The sequence below is a fragment of the Rana temporaria genome, chromosome 10, assembly GCF_905171775.1.
Source record: "Rana temporaria chromosome 10, aRanTem1.1, whole genome shotgun sequence".
Lineage (NCBI taxonomy): Eukaryota > Metazoa > Chordata > Amphibia > Anura > Ranidae > Rana > Rana temporaria.
This window is the reverse complement of record NC_053498.1, coordinates 138,491,928-138,512,079: the sequence shown is the minus strand read 5'-3', so window position 1 is coordinate 138,512,079 and position 20,152 is coordinate 138,491,928. Positions and strand designations below refer to the sequence as shown.

At 43.3% G+C, this 20,152-nt stretch overlaps 1 protein-coding gene across 4 annotated transcripts in view; it reads left to right on the top strand.

Annotated features, from left to right (window-relative positions):
- Positions 1-20,152, top strand: part of GRAMD1B (GRAM domain containing 1B) — a 309,236-nt gene that overhangs the window by 267,276 nt on the left and 21,808 nt on the right. For all 4 annotated transcript variants that reach the window (XM_040326384.1, XM_040326383.1, XM_040326385.1 and 1 more), the window contains 7 exons: positions 3,182-3,285; positions 6,163-6,258; positions 7,150-7,230; positions 9,849-9,964; positions 11,783-11,936; positions 15,335-15,512; positions 17,978-18,121. In XM_040326384.1, coding sequence (XP_040182318.1) covers positions 3,182-3,285; positions 6,163-6,258; positions 7,150-7,230; positions 9,849-9,964; positions 11,783-11,936; positions 15,335-15,512; positions 17,978-18,121 — 873 coding nt within the window. The remainder of the gene's footprint in view (positions 1-3,181; positions 3,286-6,162; positions 6,259-7,149; positions 7,231-9,848; positions 9,965-11,782; positions 11,937-15,334; positions 15,513-17,977; positions 18,122-20,152) is intronic.

The window sequence follows — 20,152 nt, the reverse complement described above, 5'->3', positions numbered from 1 at the left end:
GATTGCGAGTAACGCGGTTAACTAGCGTTAAGCAATATTTGTTTATTAAATCCTGACTCTGTTTGTGAGTGCAGTACCGCATTTGGCCAGAGGTGCGGGGGGCACCGGAGCCGTTCGGAAATACTGTGTTTCCGAGGGCAGTCAAACAATCTCCAAGTATTTCCGAGTCTCTACGGTGCCCCCCCCCCCACCTCTGGCCACATGCGGTATTGTGTGCCATAGAAGTCATTGTTAAAGCGGAAGTAAATCCTTCTATTTTATAGTTTCAAAAAACAGTTAACTTTCCCGGCATGCCGGAAATGCTAGCTGTCACATTGGTTGTCCTCTCAACCAAACTGTCAAACCATCCAATGACTGGTGTCATAATGGATCACATGTGCAGCATTATGGCAGTTGTAGATTAAACAGAGGCCAAGATGGCAGCTTCCTTGGCTGAAAACAATAGAAGGGTTTACTTACACTTTAATCAAATTTTTTTCGTTTACATTGACTCCTATGGGGAAACTTGCTTTGATATGCGAGTGCTTTGGATTACAAGCATTCTTCTGAAACAGATTATGCTCGTAATCCAAGGTTCCATTGTACACAATGGTACCTTGGATTACGAGCATAATTCATTCCAGAAGAATGCTTGTAATCCAAAGCACTCGCATATCAAAGCAAGTTTCCCCATAGGAGTCAATAGAAACTCAGACAATTTGTTCCACAGTGACTGCCATCGTTTGCAGTACCGCATGTGGTCAGAGGTGTTGGGGCGCCGAGGACACTGGGAAACACTCTGCGCCACTCGGATGCACTCAGGAAATTGGTGTTTCCAAGTGTCTCCGAGCGGCTCTGTCTGTCACTGGCGCCTCCACACCTCTAGCCAAATGCCGTACTGCACACCCCAGAGACTAGAATCCTGCTCGTCTTGCAAGATGACGCTTGCAAACCAAGTCGGAATTAAAAAAAATAGCTTACTATTAAAAAAAAAAAATTCCCATAGTTTGTAGACGCTATAACTTTTGCGCAAGTTTTGCCTTTTAGTTATACTTTAATGCAGTAAATTAAAAAATTGAACTATAGACAAATACAAAAAACAATATTGAAAATCCATTAATAAACACTGTAATCTCATGCCTTGATGATACATAAATTATAGAAAATTTTAATAAATTTGTGCAAATATGCTTTGCCTACACAAATAAAAGAAAAGAATAATGCATTTTAATGAAAAATATCGTGTATAAAATTTAAAATGTTATAATAACCTCTAGTTCTTTATTTATTTTCACCTATTTGGTGCAAACCCCCAACACCGGGTTGCTGCGTACCTCTGGCCCTGCTGTAAGCGTTTATGTGATTTACTAATCCTACGTCTGGCTACTTTATTTCTTTCTAGATATTTTCCTGTACTTGCTGCATTTTTTAAAGGAATAAAGCAAGAGATGATTTGTATGTAGTGCAGGGATGTACTTTTTTTTTTTTTTACTTTTCCCAGACTTTCACTGTATGTGTAACAATCTATATGTTTACATTCTAAGGGGCCATCTGTGGTCAGGAAATTACCGGTCTGAGAAATTTTTAACTAGCCTTTAATGTGATATTCACCCCTGGAAGGATTTACCCGCTTAATGACCAGGCCATTTTTTGTGATGCGGTACTACTGTTACTTTAACTGACAATTGCACGTTCGTGCAACGCTGTATCCAAATAAAATTATTGTCCTTTCCCCCCACAAATAGAGCTTTTGCTTGGTGCTATTTGATCACCTCTGCAAATTTTTTATTTTTTTTAAGCTATAAATAAAAAAGATTGACAATTTTGAAAAAAAAAAAGGCTTTTTTACTTTCTGCTTTAATACATATCCTAAAAAAAACCGAATTAAAAAACAAATTTCATCAGTTTAGGCCAATATATATTCTACGACATATTTTTGGTAAAAACAAAATCGCAATAAGCGTATATTGATTGGTTTGCGGAGAAGTTATAGCGTCTACAAAATAAGGGAAATATTTATGTCGTATAATTTTTTTTTTTTACTAGTAATGGCGATGATCTGCAGTTTTTAGCGGGACTTCAACATTTTGGCGGACAAATTTGACCCTAAGTGACACTTTTTGGTGACTAGTGACACCAATACAGCGATCAGTGCTATACAAAATGCACTGATCAATGTATAAATTGCACTAGCAGGGAAGGGGTTAAGTGTTCCCTATTGTGTGTTCTAACTGTCAGGGAGATGGGCTCACTAGAAGTAGAGAGAGATCCCTGTTCCTGATCACTAGGAACAACTAATCTCTCTCTCTCCTCCCCTGTCAGAATGGGGATCGCCCTTGTTTACAAAAGCAGATCTTCATTCTGCCTCTCTTTGCGGGTGGCCGGCGCACATAGTCCGTCAGACCTGCGGGCAAGCCTGCAAAAGCCAATGCACGTACCGTTATGGCGATTCACGCAGCCAGGGCCAACTAGCCGCAGTAGCCAGCGGTGGCTGGTCGACAACTGGTTAAAGTCCTTGTTTTTTTTATTTTATTCTTTTTAAATAACAAACATGTTATACTCACCTGCTCTGTGTAATTGGTTTTGCACAGAGTGTCCCCGATCCTCCTCTTCTCGGGTTCCTCGCTGGTGCTCTTGGCCCCTCCCTCTTGCCGAGTGCCCCCACAGCAAGCAGCTTGCTACGGGGGCAGCCAAGCTCCTGCTCTGTGTGTCCATTCAGACATTGTCCCTCTCTCTCCCCTCATTGGCTCACTGACTTTGATTGGCAGCAGTGCTAATAGCGCCTGCTGCTGTCTCAGTCAATGAGGCTGCAATGCATAGAATGCAATAAGATAAACATCCTTCTGCCTTTGGAACCACTTTAACGCACAGGTTTATGGTTTGATCTTTAGCAGCTGTAGTGTTCATAGGAAAGGGAGACAGATCTCTGAATGGGCCTATAACCTGTAATGTGCCAAGCCCCCCCCCCCATTTAAAAAAGAAACCTAAACAAAAGGAAGGAGCCTCCATTCAGCTAAAAACTAGGGCAACTGGAAAAAGAATTGGACCCATAGCAAAAATCGGATTCCGGTTTACCATAGTATAATCTGTTTGCTCCTTTAAATCGGTAAAATGTACTGGAACAGTTTTCTGTTTAAAAAGATAAAAGGGTAGAGTTGTATTTTCAGTATGTTGACTTGCTGCTGCGTCTCTGTGTGTTTAGACTATTCGTGTGCTCTGCAGAGGGACATTTTACTACAGGGGCGCCTCTACCTGTCTGAGAACTGGATATGCTTCTACAGTAACATCTTTCGCTGGGAGACTCTGGTCAGTATTTTTTTTTTTTCCTTTTCTCTTTGTGTGTCCTTTGATGGCATTTTATGTATAGGACGATAGGACGGGTGATGGAGTATGTGTTACCTACTGTAAGTTTTCCACCTACACATCCGGGATTTGTGTCCGTCTCTATCCTGGATCCTTGAGTCTGGAGGCTTGGTAGAGCCTCCATTCCTAGGTCTGAGTTTTACCTGTTGGACCTATCTAATTAGCCATCCAGCCATTTTTATCTGAACTGACTCATGCTCGGGGCTTGCTCTTTTTGCTGTAAGAGTTTACTGCTGGATGAAAAAGCTGATACATTAAAAAGGTGATGCCTGTATTCTTTGGGGAACCCATTAGGGGGCACCCTGTTAGTCACTTCCTGCCTTGTCACGACACTACAGGAAGTCAGATAAAATCTCTCCAAAGTGAGGGAAATGCCCTCTTGTAACTGTTGCGGAACAGCCCCTATTGGAGGATTTCTGTCCCAGTGACAACCCAAAGTTTGGTGGTCTTCCTCACTTTCAGTTCCAGTAACAATGACTGCAAGGTCGGATGGAGAAGGTGAATATTAGAGATGCACCAAAATTTTGGCGAACGCAAATGGTATTTTTAGACGGTTTGCCGATAGAGAAAAAGGTGCCCAAAATTGTCGCCAAAAACGCATGCGATTTTTACTGTGCTTACTGTGTTTTTTTGTTTTTTTTTCATTGGTCATGTGATTCAAACACACCAGAAACCTAACACGGTGCGTTATTGATGCGCTTTCAATGGGGAGGTGCAGTAAGAAAGATTTTTACCACAGCGGAATCACAACGGACCGGTGTGAGGACAGACATAGAATTTAAAGGGATGCATTTTTCTACAGCTTTTCTTGCGCTTAAGGTGCCAATAATGGCCGACAATCAATTCATATTCATTTAAATTCATGATCTTAATTAAAAAGTCGACTAAAGTACCATTTTTTTTTTATATTTTATATATATATATATATATATATATATATATATATATATATATATATATATATATATATATATATCGCTATCTATATAGATTTTAGAACCCATTTTTAACAAGTTTTTCAGAATATTTGAAAATCCAAAATAACTAGCTAATAACTTGAGTATTAGGAACAATTAAAGCGGGGGGTTCCCCCGAATTTTTTTTTTTTTTTAACATTATATTGAGGCTAATTGTGCGAAGCAGAATCGGGTGTGTTTTTTTTTTTTTTAAATCAAGGCAGTACTTATCATTTTAGAGATAGATGTTCTCCGTGGCTTCCGGGTATGGGCTGCGGGACTGGGCATTCCTATTTGATTGACAGCCTTCTGACGGTCGCATACAGTGCGTCACGAGTTGCCGAACGTTGGTGCGGCTCTATACGGCGCCTGCGCACCGACGTTCGGCTACTTTCGGGAACTCGTGACGCGCTGTATGCGACCGTCGGAAGGCTGTCAATCAAATAGGAACGCCCAGTCCCGCAGCCCATACCCGCAAGCAGCGGGAGAACATCTATCTTTAAAACGGTAAGTACTGCATTGATTTAAAAAAAAACACCGATTCTGCTTCCCGTAATTAGCCTCAATCTAATGTTAAAAATAGATTTTTTGGGTGAACCTCCACTTTAAATTATAGGTATCAGAATTTCCTTTCAAATTTGACTGTTGGTAAACATAACGAAAACTAATTTATCCGAAATAATGAAAACTGTATCTAAACGAATGAAACATAATGAATTAATAATAATAATAAATAATAATAAAAAAAGTTTTATTAATTCATTCCATTCGTTTAGATGAGACATTTCATTATTTGGGATAATTCGTAACTTTTGATTAATTTGTATTCGTTACGTTCACTAACAGACAAATTTGAAATGAAAATTCCAATACCTATTATTTAAGTTGGTTATTATTAGTTATTCTTTTGGATTTTTCTTTCTTATTTTCACATTTATGAATTTTCAAATTTATGAATGGCAATCGGAACGAATGACCCAAAAAAAACGAATGACACGAATAATTTTTTTGCCAGTGCACACATCTAATGCTTATCACAGGCCTGTCTGGAAATAAGTTCCTAGACTTTGATTTTCCCCAACAATGGAAGCACCTTTTTGTTACATGAGTGTTTCCTCTAACAGATCTGTCCTATGAGTGTGGCCATACTGTCAGTAGCGTACTCCATTGCAGCCCTTCTTTCTGGTTAAGGCCCCTTCCACACGGGGCCGATCCGTTGCAGCCGAGTCCGCCAGCTCAGCGCGACATCTCTCCGTTGATCTCCACTGAGCCGGCGGATGACAGGTCCGTCTCTGCTCACTAAGCGGGGAGGGGCCTGTCGAGGGCCGCCAATTCCTATGGAGAGATTGGACTAAAACAGAAAGCATGTCCATTTTCATCCGATCTCATCTGATCTGCCAGGACGGATGGCGAATGTATCTCCCTATGTCTGATTTTAGCAGATTGGAGTGGATCAGATGTTGGCGTACATGGTCACCGCTGACATCCGTCGCTCCATAGACTTGCATGGATGCCCGTTCAGGTCTGCTGAAAAACCGACAGTCGGACCCGAACGGTCCGCCCGTGTGAAAGGGGCCTTACAGATGTGTCTATATCTATTTGCAAAAATGTCTGCTCTTGAAAGTAATTCACCTTTTGGATGATCTTCAGGAAAACATTCCACTTTTATAATTGGCTAAAGAGCCAGGTAGTCTGTAGATAAAGAAGACAAAAGACTGTTTGTGTCAGTAGTGTTTCCTAATTTTGACTTTCTAGAAGTTTTGGATATAATTATTAGCGGGGGATTGCCGCCCTCCTTTTTGCTCTGTATTTATCGTACTCGTTTTGCTGTGTCTAGAAGTAAATTGGTACTTTTGTTTCATAGTTAACAGTACGATTGAAGGATATCTGCTCAATGACTAAAGAAAAGACAGCCAGACTAATTCCAAATGCAATTCAACTTTGCACTGACAATGAGAAGGTAAGAAATCCAAATTGCTGTACTTCTTCCTTTTTTCCTTTTTATTTAATACATTTTTTTTTTTTATTGTCTTCCTTAAAGGAGTTCTCCAAGCTAAAACTTTTAACCCCCGCTGTGCCCGGGCTGTAAAACTATACAAAATAAACTTTCACTTACCTGCCTACGATCCCCCGTTGTTCCGATATCGCCGTCCCGTTCTCCGGTCCCGGTCTCTTCCACTTCCTGCGGGTCGGTGACTCGCAGTGCGCTCAGCCTATCAGCGGCCGCGACGGGACATTGCTGCGGCCACTGTGAGTCACCGACCCGCAGGAAGTGGAACAGACCGGGACCGGAGAACGGGACGGCGATATCGGAACAACGGGGGATCGTAGGCAGGTAAGTGAAAGTTTATTTTGTATAGTTTTACAGCCCGGGCACAGCGGGGGTTAAAAGTTTTAGCTTGGAGAACTCCTTTAAGCCAGCCATAGATGGAACGCTTTGCTTTCGTGGGTTGCAGGAAATTAAATTGCTTGATTTCCCCCATCATCGCATTCAGTGTGTTGATGGTGGACTCTCTCCCACAGAGCTATTGTGTTCTCCCGGCGAGGGGAGCTGTCCCAGCTGAGAAAACACAGTGATTATTGCTAGCGGCTATAGCCACTAGCAATAATCACATGAAAAATCTGACAGGCTGGTTGTATCCAAGTTGATCGATCTGTCAACTTGGGTACAGTCAGCCTGCACATACATGGTTCAAATCTTGGCCGGTCCCTGCTGAACAGGCCAAGATTCAAACCATTTATGACTGGCTTTACACACAATGGTATTCAAGTAATGGATGATCCACAAGCTCGGTAATCATGGTTTGGAAGAGAATGTATATTATGTTTATACACGCCTTTTCTTTTACAGCACTTTTTCACCTCATTTGGGGCAAGAGATCGAACCTACATGATGATGTTCCGCCTCTGGCAGAATGCTTTGCTTGAAAAGGTAACATACTGACTGGGCTTAGTTCACAAAAGCAGATCACTTGTGGTATTTGGGTGTTTTCCCAAACACGGCATGCGATCCTGAAAATGTCAGCTCGCTATTTCTTTATGCAGTATTTACCGCATAAAGTAAAAACGCTTGGTAAATACGGCATGACTTGAGCGTAATTCACAGGAGGAAATAAATAATTAAAAGCATGCGATATAGAAGTAGTGGTGATGGCGTGTGATAGTTAAGGAACTGGCAGCTACCGGCGTCCTTGATAACCTGTAAACAGGGTTGTTAGGCTGCATTCACACCTGAGCGATAAAACGTCTGAAGCGCGACGCTCAGATACGCTGGAGGGGAGAAATAACATTAATCTCTATGGAGATGGTTAACATCTCCATGCCGATCGCGTGAAGCTCAAACAAGTCCCGGACCCTTTTTTGTCGCGCGTATTCAGGCGACTTCGGCATAGCTGACATAGACCTGTTAAAAAAACGCGGTTAAAAACGCAGCGTTTTGTCGCGGTACAAAACGCTGCAATTTGACGCAGCAAATCGCGGTACAAAACGCCGCGCTAAGGTGTGAATGCAGCCTTAAGGAGTGGGCAGCCGTTGCGTCCTTAACTTATGAGTCATCAGCTGTTAGCGGTGTTCCCCCCTGAATGTAGAGAAAATAATTGCTGGCATTTAAAAATCATGGGGGGGGAAAAACATGTGGAGTTCCCCCCCAAAATCCATACCATACTCTTATTTGAATATGCAGCCTGGTGGGCACCCCCACCTCCTGAACCATACCATTCCCCACCCCACCCAAAGCACCTTGTCCCCACGCTGATGAGGACAAGGGCCTCTTCCCCACAACCCTGACCGGTGTTGGGGCGGGGGGGGGGGGGGTTTGGAACATGGTATGTTCAGGAGGTGGTTTGGAGGGGGGGGGGGACATTTTTTTTCCCCATGATTTTTAAATGGTGGTAGGTCATTTGCTGAGGACTCGTCAGTTGTTCAGTAGCGCCAGCCTACTCTTTAACAACCATGTTATTTAGGGCGCCGGCGGCTGCTTGCTCCTTAACAACCAGCTATTTACACTGGTAAAGGACGCCGCAGGCTTTCACTACTAAAATATTGCATGACTTCATGAAATGCTGCATGTGGTATTTTAGTCGCTTTTCATTTTTTTATTATTATTTTTTTATTTAAAAAATGTAAAGAAAAAAAAACGCTGTGCGGTATCTTACCTCCTACTCGGATGCAGTAAGATTCCGCTTTGTGAATGGAGCCCACTGTCTTTTAACACTTGTGGCACCTTTATCATTCCTCATCTGTCCACTCCTCTTCTTCCCAATGTCCATTTCTGTTCACTAATCTTTTTGTTGGTGTCCATTTCTGTTTAACTTTCTCTGCGTCCTCCTTTGTCTGATGACCATCTTCTCAACATTCATTTGTATAAAAAGATAAGTTCACCGTTTGAATAAAAAAATGCACAAATTTTTGCTAGTAAAGAAAACGTGCATTTTTTTTTTTTTTTTTGTCTAAGGAGCTTGCAGAGCATTGCACCCACGATCAGCAGATCGCAGGTGCAATACCAATCTACTGCAGTTACTTGAGTGCAAGAAGATGAATGAACTACGAGAGCGCTCACCAGCACACTCACAGTTCATTCAGAACTACGAGCCTCCAGCCGCAATGGATGATGGTACTTTGTAGTCTATTCATTCTTGGGAAACTGTAAATGAATGACACGGCCGAACTGTTTTTAAATTGTGACCGCGGGTGCGGGGAAATATGAGGCTAACAAGTCCAGAAAGGGGAACTTGCCCTTTAACCTTCTTTGAATCTGTATGTTTTATTAACAACTGTCTCTGTCTATTACCTTTCTTCCCAATGTTGGTGTCTCTACCGGTCTTCTTGACATTTGTCTCTCTTCACTAACCTTCTTCTCAATCTCCATTTCTGTCCCCTAGCCTTCTCATCCTCCATTTTTGTCCCCTAGCCTTCTCATCCTCCATTTCTGTCCCCTAGCCTTCTCATCCTCCATTTCTGTCCCCTAGCCTTCTCATCCTCCATTTCTGTCCCCTAGCCTTCTCATCCTCCATTTCTGTCCCCTAGCCTTCTCATCCTCCATGTCTGTCCCCTAGCCTTCTCATCCTCCATTTCTGTCCCCCTAACCTTCTTCTCAACCTCCATTTCTGTCCCCCTAACCTTCTTCTCAACCTCCATTTCTGTCCCCCTAACCTTCTTCTCAACCTCCATTTCGGTCTGCTAATCTTCTCAGTCTTCATTTCTGTACCATCTGTAATAAATAATCACTGTCTCAATGTCCACCTGTAGTTGAATAACCTGCTTCTTAACACCCATCTGTTTCTGCTAACCTTCTCAATGTCCATCTCTGTCCACTAACCTTCTTCTCAATGTCCATCTCTGTCCACTAACCTTCTTCTCAATGTCCATCTCTGTCCACTAACCTTCTTCTCAATGTCCAGCTCTGTCCACTAATCTTCTCAATGTCCATCTCTGTCCACTAACCTTCTTCTCAATGTCCATCTCTGTCCACTAACCTTCTTCTCAATGTCCATCTCTGTCCACTAACCTTCTCAGTGCCCACCTCATATTAACCAGCCTTCTTCTCTGCAGCCTTTGTGTCCGAAGGAACTCTGGCATTTTGTTCACCAGTGCTATGGCAATGAGCTTGGCCTTACTAGCGATGACGAGGACTATGTCCCCCCAGATGATGATTTTAACACCGTGGGGTAAGGCTAAAAATGATAATGGATGCTTTTACTTTCTATAATACACTATATGTCCCAACGTATGTGGACAACTCTACAGCCATTGAATTTGGGTGTTTCAGACACTCCTCTCTTAACACGTACGTGTGCTTCCAGTTTTCTGTTGGAAAGTCTTCCTGGGAACAGTGGAAGGTGGTTATAACCACAAAGGGTCAACTCCATATTTAACGGTCATGATTTTGGAATGGGATGTCCAACAAGCTTGTATAGGTGAGATGGTCATGTGTACACAAACATGTGACCATATAGAGCAGGTAAATGCAATTAGAGGACCTCCAGCTGTTGCAAAACTACAAGTCCCATCATGCCTCAGCCTCTGGGTTCATGCTTGTGGCTGTCAGAGTCTGCTATGCCTCATGGGAATTGTAGTTCTGCAACAGCTGGAGGTCCGCTAATTGCATATCCCTGATATAGAGTGTAACATTCACTAAGGAATCAAGTGTATTCAAGGAAACGGTGCAACATGCAATTCAATGAAACCAGGAAGATATCTCTTTACTGTGAGCCGTCTGTTTAAAAGTGATCAGTCATTGGTTTGTATTGGTTACACCACTGTGCAGATTGCGCTTTGTCTTAAAGCAAGGGTCTCCAAACTTACTAAGCAAAGGGCCAGTTTACAGGCCTTCAGACTTTAGGGGGGTCGAATTGTGACCAGTGGGAGCAGAAAATGCTCAGTGAGCATTAATGATGCTCCATCATTGGTTTAAATGAAAGGAATAGTGCCCCATTGTTGGTATCAATGGGAAGAATTGTGCCTCGTTGGTATCAATGGGAAGAATAGTGCCCCATTCTTGGTATCAATGAGAAGAATAGTGCCCCGTCCTTGGTATCAATGGGTAGAATAGTGCCCCATCCTTGGTATAAATGGGAAGAATAGTGCCCCATCCTTGGTATCAATGGGAAGAATAGTGCCCCATCCTTGGTATCAATGGGAAGAATAGTGCCCCATCCTTGGTATCAATGGGAAGAATAGTGCCCCATCCTTGGTATCAATGGGACGAATAGTGCCCCACCCTTAGTATCAATGGGAAGAATAGTGCCCCATCTTTGGTATAATAGTGCCCATCGATGGTCTCAATAGGAATAATAGTGCCCGATCGATGGTATCAATGGGAAGAATAGTGCCCCATTGATGGTATCATTGGGAAGAATAGTGCCCTATTGATGGTATCAGTTGGTGGAATCGTGCCCCAAGGGCCAGATAAAGCCAAGTCAAGGGCCACAGTTTGGAGACCACTGCCCTAAAGTGGTTGTAAAGGGAGAAGGTTTTTTTTATCTTGATGCATTCTATGCATTAAGATAAAAAAAACTTCAGTGTGCCGCAGACACCCCCCCCCCCCCCCATCCTTGTACTTACCTGAGACCCATTTCAATCCTGCGATGTGCATCAGTCATCCGGGACTCTCCCTCCTGATTGGCTGAGACACAGCAGCAGTGCCAACAGCTCCCGTTGCTGTCCATCAAAGTCAGTTAACCAATGGGGAAAGAGGGGGTGGGGCCGAACCTTGGCTCTGTGTCTGAATGGACACACGGCTACAGCTCGGCTCAGGTGACCCCATAGCAAGCTGCTTGTGAGAGAGGGGCCAAGAGCACTGAAGAGGGACTCAAGAAGAGAAGGATCTGGGCTGCTCTGTGCAAAACCAACTGCACAGAGGAGATAAGTAGAACATGTTTATTATTTTTAAAGAGAAAAAAAATGAGACTTTAGTATTACTTTGAACTTTCAGATTGCAGAAATCATTGCTTGCTGAGAGTAATTTTTTTGATATTTGTTTGCAGTTATTGTGAAGAGATTCCAGTGGAGGAAGTTGAGGTGAATGATAATTCCTCCAAAAGCAGCAGCGAGATTAAGTCCGAAACGAACTGCAACCTGGCGGACCCTTCGCTGACGAGCAGTAATGTGCCATCCACAGCCAGCAGTGATGTCCCTGCTGTAAGTACTGGTCCATTATTGTGGTTTGCAGATGCTGACCGGGGGGGTCGTTTTGTGCCCAACCTTTGGAAATGATCAGATAAATGAAAGATTCGATGAACAGAGCACATGAAATCAGGATTTTAGAATTTGGCGCTGAGCTCATCTCTGCCTCGACAATTCAGTGTTCCCAACCGTGAGAAACCGCACAAAGATTGCCACAAGAGGCAAGTTTCCCAATGGTGTCCCAGCCAGGGTTTCACATATGTTATATAAAGCCGGTTCCTGTACCAGATCCTCCTTCTCTCATTGCTGAGCCGTGTCTAAGGCCAACCTGCACCAATGCAATCCGTTACTGCTTGTCTGTTTCAGGCCAAAATAATGTCTGGAGCTCATCTTCTGCAGGTCTTGGCCCGGATTCAGATACATTTACGTATCTTTGGGCGGGCGTAGCGTATCTCAGATACACTACGCCGCCGTAACTTAGGGCGCAAGTTCCGTATTCAGAAAGAACTTGCGCCCTAAGTTACGGCGGCGTAGTGTAAATGTGTCGGCGTAAGCCCGCCTAATTCGAATTTGGCTAGTAGTGGGTGTGTTTTATGTAAAACTATCATGATCCCACGTAATTGACGCTGTTTTCGAACGGCGCATGCGCCGTCCGTGGACGTTTCCAAGTGCGCATGCTCGAAATCTTGGAGGTTATATCTGCAGATTTCCTTTTTGCAGTCTGTTTACCGGGTTTGTCATCTCGGTCTACTAGGCTACTTCTATGCGCACTGAAAAAAAATTGCATTTTTTTTTTTTATAAAAAGGTTAACTTACAGTATTGTTCAACACTGAAGAAAAAAATAAATGTTGTGTCCCAATAAACAATAGAATAAACTACTTTGTGTTCAATGCAAAATCGTTTTTGGGAATGGATCTTCCTTGTGTTTTTTTTTGTTTCTTCCTTTTTTTTTTTTTTTTTTAATTCAACTGTATCCTGCAGTGACCCCAACGAAAAAAGGTTTTATGGCAAGTACCAAAAAAAAAAAAGATAATTATAGTTATCTCCAGCCCGAGTGATTACACTTGTGACTGTTTAGTATGACTGATTTAATTTTGGACACTGCAGCTTGGAGGTTATATCTGCAGATTTCCTTTTTGCAGTCTGTTTACCGGGTTTGTCATCTCGGTCTACTGGGCTACTTTATGGATGCAGTCATTTTTGTTTATTCCGGATCTGTTGCGAAATTGGTGTTCATTCCTGGAATTAGAAAAGGTCATGTACATCGGTTACATTATCCAGATGTTGCATTACACAGTCCAGCTGCAGAAGTTGATAAAATAGAATACATCCTGAATTCTAAGCTATATAGGTGTGTATGTATGTGTGTGTGTGTATATGTATGTATATATATATATATTTTTTTTTTTTATTCTAATTCTAAGCTATATAGGTATTTTTTAACCACTTCCTGCCGCAGTAGGTCATATGACGTCCTTGATTTTCAGGGGGGATATCTGAATGATCGGTGCAGCTACAGGCATCATTCAGATATCACTTTCTACCGGCGATTCTGTGCACAATAAATACGATCATAGAGGCAGTTCCGCCGCTTGATCGTTCTTACATTCCCCCTCCTCCCACCACCATCCGGTGCTTCTCCGGGCTCTCCCATGCTCTCCCCTCGGCCGCCGCCGGATGACGACCATAGAGATTTCCGGTCATCCAGTCATCTCTATGACCGTCGGAGGCCCAGGCGCGACGTTATGACTGTTGGCTTGAGATCGGTGAATTTTTTTTTTTTTTTTTCAATCTCATTCTTTCCAGCCTGGAGGAAAGATGTGCGGTCTATTACAAGGGATGTTTACATTCCTTGTAATAGGAATAAAAGTGATCAAAAACATAATGTAAAAAAATAAATAAAGTAAAAAAAAAAGTTAAAGCGCACCTGTATCCCAGTAGCTCACACTTCAGAAGCGAACACATACGTAAGTCCCACCCACATATGTAAACGCCGTTCAAACCACACATGTGAGGTATCACCGCGTGCGTTGGAGTGCGAGCAACAATTCTAGCACTAGACCTCCACTGTAACTCTAAACTGGTAGCCTGTAAAAAATAAATAAAGCGTCACCTATGGAGATTTTTAAGTACCGAAGTTTGGCGTCATTCCATGAGTGTGCGCAATTTTAAAGCGTGACATGTTAGGTATCTATTTACTCTGCGTAACATCATCTTTCACATTATACTAAATCAGGGCTCAAAATTTCAAGTCCTGAGCTACTAGCCAGGCCTCAAGGCGTACTCACCACCAGTTGCCTAGACACGCCTTCATAAATCTCATGAAATGACACTTAAATGTTTTATGCAGAATTAAGTTATAAAAATAAATATTAACAACAACTTTATCTGTGCCCAAAAATGCAGCCTTCCCATGTCTACCAATGCAGCATGTGTCCCCAGTGCAGAAAAATGTCCCCAATGCAGCGAAATGTCCCCACTTTGCAGGCAGAGTTCCCCCACTTTGCAGGCAGAGTTCCCCCACATTGCAGCCTACCTGTGCTGGGTAGGAGAGGAGCCGCCGCTTGGTTGTTCAGAGCGCGGGGAACATAACAGCTTTCAATTCAATAGCCGTGTTCCCCGCCAAGCGCCTCATATACAGCCCTTCTCCCCCTTGTCTGGGAAACTTTAATAGACAGATCACCCATCCCAGGATTGGATGGGTGATAGTTTCCCAGACAAGGGGGGAGGGGCTGTATATGACGTGCGCAGCGGGGAACACAGCTATTGAATTGAAAGCTGTTATGTTCCCCGCGCTCTGAACAACCAGGCGGCGACAGCAGCAGCAGTGGCGACTCTCCTCTCCTTGCTCGCTCGCCCGGCTCCCAGGCAGCCCACACTCGCCAGCCCTCAAAATTTACTTGCAAAATGCGAACAGGCAAGTGTAAATTTTGAGGGCTGTACTAAATATTTGGGCTAAATTTACTGTTTTTTTTAATTCATGAAACTGTTTGAAAAATTATTGCGCAAATACCGTGCGAGAAAAAAAGTTGCAATGACCGCCACTTTATTCCCTAGGGTGTCTGCTAAAAAATATGTTTAAGGGTTCTGAGTAATTTTTGTAGCAACAAAATGATAATTTTTACATGTAGGAGAGGAGTGCCAGGATTTTCCTGGTATGGAAGTGGATAAGGGGAGGAGCTATCCCACAGAAGTAGTCGTGGTGGTTAATCATTAAATGAGGGATTGCTGAACAAATCAGAATTCATTCATTTCTTCAGTGCTAAATTTACAAAAGCCCCATCTTCCGTATCCACCACTGAAATAATATAAAGGAATTTGACCATAAACACGATGTGACAGGAACTGGGGCTTTTAGTAGAGGAATTCCACATTCCAAGCTGATTTTCTTCTTCTCTTTGTTCCTCTGTAGTATGATGGGGCCTTGCTGGACGATCTCGACAGCTCGTTAGAGAGGGAGCTGTTGATTGCAAACATGGAGGACCATAAATTGGAGCTCCTTTCTCCGGTCACGTCTCCATCCTTGGACCTAAATGATAATGAAGACCTGCCCACAGAGCTCAGCGATTCATCTGAAACGCATGATGAAGGTGAATGCACAGCTTATGTAATCTATTTATTAACGATCAGTAATGACCATACATTGCTGATCCTGAGAGTGTCTTGAAACGGGAAATATATATATTTTTTCCTGTCGGAGCCAATTGAATTATATTTTATAAGAGGTGGGTTTGGGATTCTGAAAAATACATATTTTTTATTTATTTTTTTGTAAACTTGGACATGGGTCTTTTTTCTTTTTTTCAACCCAAGTATGTAATCATTTAGATTCATATAGAAGAAACATGGATTGGTCTCTGCGTGTTACAGCTGAGAAGGGGCTGCTAAGTTGTTACATACATGGATATGGAAGCATTGTACGACATACAATATGATATATAGAAAAGGGGAGAAGTAGTCATTGGGTAAGAATATGAATTGGTGGTCATCCTGGAGAAGAACATGTTGGTAATCGTGTTTAAACACTTGCCAAATCAGTGCACTGATTGGACACGGGATGGACCCGATGTCCGCCGGCCACCCCTGATCGTTCCCCGGAGAGGCAGAACGTCAATCTTCCTATGTAAACAAGGCAGATCGCCGTTCTGACAGGGGAGAAGATAGAGATCTTGGCCCAGATTCACAGAGAGCAGGGCGCACATTACGCCGCCGTAGAGCAAACACTGTTCGCTACGCCAACGCAGCGCAGACAGGCAAGCATTGCATTCAGCAAGCCAGTGCTCCCAACGCTGCGCCAGCGTGGCGTGGGTTTCGAAGGCGCACGTCGGCGTAGGTGGAAGTGGGCGTGAACCCATGCAAATGAGGCGTGACCCCATGCAAATGATGGGCCGAACGCCAGACAGGTACGTATCGCGAACTGCGCATGCGCCGTGACGTGGACGCAAGCACAGCACCCCCATGCGCCTGCTCACAACCACGCCGGCACAACTGCCTAAGCTACGCCGGATCACTGTGTATGCCGTGAACATAACGTACGCCCAGCCAGACACACGTCCAACGCACAATACGCCGGCTTGTGTTCCCTGGTGCAGACCTGTGCATGTCTGTTGCCGGGTTGCACCTGCTTTATGGGGAATAACTTTACGCCGGACGTACAATTTACGCGCATCTCACGTAGCATGCGCCCGGCACACGCACGTTCATGAATCGCTGTATTTCCCTCATTTGCATGTTTGAATGGCTAATCAATGCGCCCAGCCTAAATGTGCGCCCACCCTACGCCGGCGTGTGCAAGCTACGTCGGCAGGGTTTTGCCTGTTTCTAGGCGCATATTAGTTTGTGGGTCTGGCGCACACATACGCCGGCGCACATTTGCACTTACGTCGGTGTAACGTGTTATACGTCGGCATAAGTGCTTTGTGAATCTGGGCCCTTGTGTTCCTGCCAAGTCAGAGCAACCCCCACACAGTTAGCAAGCACCAGCTAGGTACACCGTTAACTCGTTGATCGCCCCATAGTGTTAACCGCTTTTCAGACAGTAAAAAGTAAAAATAATCCTGTGCTTAGGATAATAATGAGAAAAAGCTGCTGCCCCCCTAATAGAATTTCCAAAGGGGATACTAAAGCGAGAAGAGAATGGAAAATGGGGGTGATGGCGCTGCCTGGCCCGTTTCAGACAGTGTCATTAGTACAGTTAGTGACCATGCATATTTTTAGCATTGATCACTGTAATAATGTCAAAGGTTCCCAAAAAAGTGTCGGTGCTCGATTTGTCCGCCACAATGTCGCAGTCCCACTAAAAATCAGTGATCGCCGCAATTACTAGTAAAAAATGGTAATCACGGACGTGATAACTTTTGCACAAACCTTTGCAGAATACATATTGAGCCTAAATGAAAGAAGAAATTTGATTTGTTTACTATTTTTTTTTTTATTGGATGTGTTTTATAGCAGAAAGGGAAACATGTTTTTTTATTTTTTTTAAAATTGTCATTCTTTTTTGTTTTATAGCGCGAAAAATTAAAACGGCAGAGGTGATCAAATACAACCAAAATAAATCTTAGTCATTAAGGGGGTAAAACCTTTTGGGGCTGAAATGGTTAAAGCTGGGTTCACACTGGTGTGATCTGGGAAACCCTGCGATTCATTGCCGGTTCCTGAATCGCACACTGGTACACACTGGCCTCTGTGAACCGCTGGGGGGTGTCAGTGTAAAGTTAATGACACCCCCCAAATCGGACTGCAGTACAAACTGTCAGATGGTGCAGGAATCGGATGTGATGTGATGGTGTAAACACCCGTGCGGCCCAAAAAAGGGTCCTGCACCCTTTTGGTGTGAATGCAATGCGATTTCAGCCATACAAATTTGCATTGTATGTGATCTTCACTGCACTGTGGTGCGAATCACATGCTAAGTCTGTCAGCTCACAAGCTTGAACCTAGACTTGGAAGAGTAACAATGCAGTTATCAGGTGCTCACATGAATGGAAAGGCAGGATGGTGGTGGATTAAGATACACAGCCAATAAAGATAACAGATCTCATTCTTCCTGTAGGTGAAGTTCAGGCTTTCTATGAGGATCTGAATGGCCGGCAGTACATCAATGAGGTGTTTAGTTTCAATGTGGACAAACTCTTTAGCCTCCTGTTTAGTGAATCTCAATTTCTAAGGGACTTTATGGAGCAGCGGCGGTTTACAGGTGAGATATTCTTGTAGATATCCTGCTGTATTGTAATGCAATGTGTATGCCTGGACAAAATTAATACATATAGTCAGAGTGGTACAAACACCATTATATAGAGGAATCAGGACCTCCTTCCTCCTGCTGGTGATCCTCTAGTGATATAAAGGTCTATATAGAGGAATCGAGACCTCCTTCCTCCTGCTGGTGATCCCTCCAGTGATATAAAGATCTATATAGAAGAATCAGGACCTCTTCCTCCTGCCGGTGATCCCTCTAGTGATATAAAGATCTATATAGAGGAATCGGGACCTCCTTCCTTCTGCTGGTGATCTTTCTAGTGATAACTAAAGTTTCAGAAAGGAGTCGGGACCTCCTGTTTGTGATCCCTCTAGAGATAACTAAAGATCTATATAGAGGGATCAGGACCTCCTTCCTCCTGCTGGTGACCCCTCTAGTGATATAAAGTCTATATAGAAGAATCAGGACCTCTTCCTCCTGCTGGTGATCCACTAGTGATATAAAGATATATATAGGGGAATCGGGACCTCCTTCCTCCTGCTGGTGACCCCTTTAGTGATATAAAGATCTATATAGAGGGATCAGGACCTCCTTCCTCCTGCTGGTGACCCCTCTAGTGATATAAAGATCTATATAGAAGAATCAGGACCTCTTCCTCCTGCTGGTGATCCCTCTAGTGATATAACGTCTATATAGAGGAATCGGGACCTCTTCCTCCTGCTGGTGATCCCTCCAGTGATATAAAGATCTATATAGAGGAATCGGGACCTCCTTCCTCCTGCTGGTGATCCCTCTAGTGATATAAAGATCTATATAGAGGAATCGGGACCTCCTTCCTCCTGCTGGTGATCCTCTAGTGATATAAAGAGCTATATAGAGGAATCGGGACCTCCTTCCTCCTGCTGGTGATCCTCTAGTGATATAAAGAGCTATATAGAGGAATCGGGACCTCTTCCTCCTGCTGGTGATCCTCTAGTGATATAAAGAGCTATATAGAGGAATCGGGACCTCCTTCCTCCTGCTGGTGATCTTTCTAGTGATAACTAAAGTTTCAGAAATGAGTCGGGACCTCCTGCTTGTGTTCCCTCTAGAGATAACTAAAGATCTATATAGAGGAATTGGGATCTCCTTCCTCTTGCTGGTTATCCTTCTAGTGATATAAAGTTTATATAGAGGAATCAGGACCTCTTGCTCCTGCTGGTGATCCCTCTAGTGATATAACGTCTATATAGAGGAATCAGGACCTCTTCCTCCTGCTGGTGATCCTCTAGTGATATAAAGCGCTATATAGAGGAATCGGGACCTCCTTCCTCCTGCTGGTGATCTTTCTAGTGATAACTAAAGTTTCAGAAATGAGTTGGGACCTCCTGCTTGTGTTCCCTCTAGAGATAACTAAAGATCTACCTTGTTTCCCCGAAAATAAGCCTGGGTCTTATGTTAATTTTGGCAACAAAAGACACAGTAGGGCTTATTTTGGGGGTAGGTCTTACCATGTAATGTGCTGTCTTCTCTTCCCCTCTCTCGACCTGCCTGTTAGGAAACCCCAGTGTGAACTTAGTTAAAATGCTTGTAAAATCTTGTAATCCACTCTATTACTGTATTATATAATGTACAATATGTGCATTTCTGTAATATAATTGTGCCAAATACCTTCATTATAGCACCGCTCTGCGCTTTTGTGACCTGCCGGAGCTCTCTTCCCTGCATTTATGTTACAGAAACACACACATTGTACATTGTGTACTACTGTAATAGAGTGGGTTATAGGATTTTAAACTAGGGCTTATTTTCGGGGTAGGGCTTATATTGCAGTCCTCCTGGAAAAGTATGCTAGGTCTTATTTTAGGGGTAGGTTTTATTTTCGGGGAAACAGGGTATATAGAGGAATTGGGATCTCCTTCCTCTTGCTGGTTATCCTTCTAGTGATATAAAGTCTATATAGAGGAATCAGGACCTCCTGCTTGTAATCCCTCTAGTGATAACTAAAGATCTATATAGAGCAATCAAGACCTCCAGCTGGTGATCCCT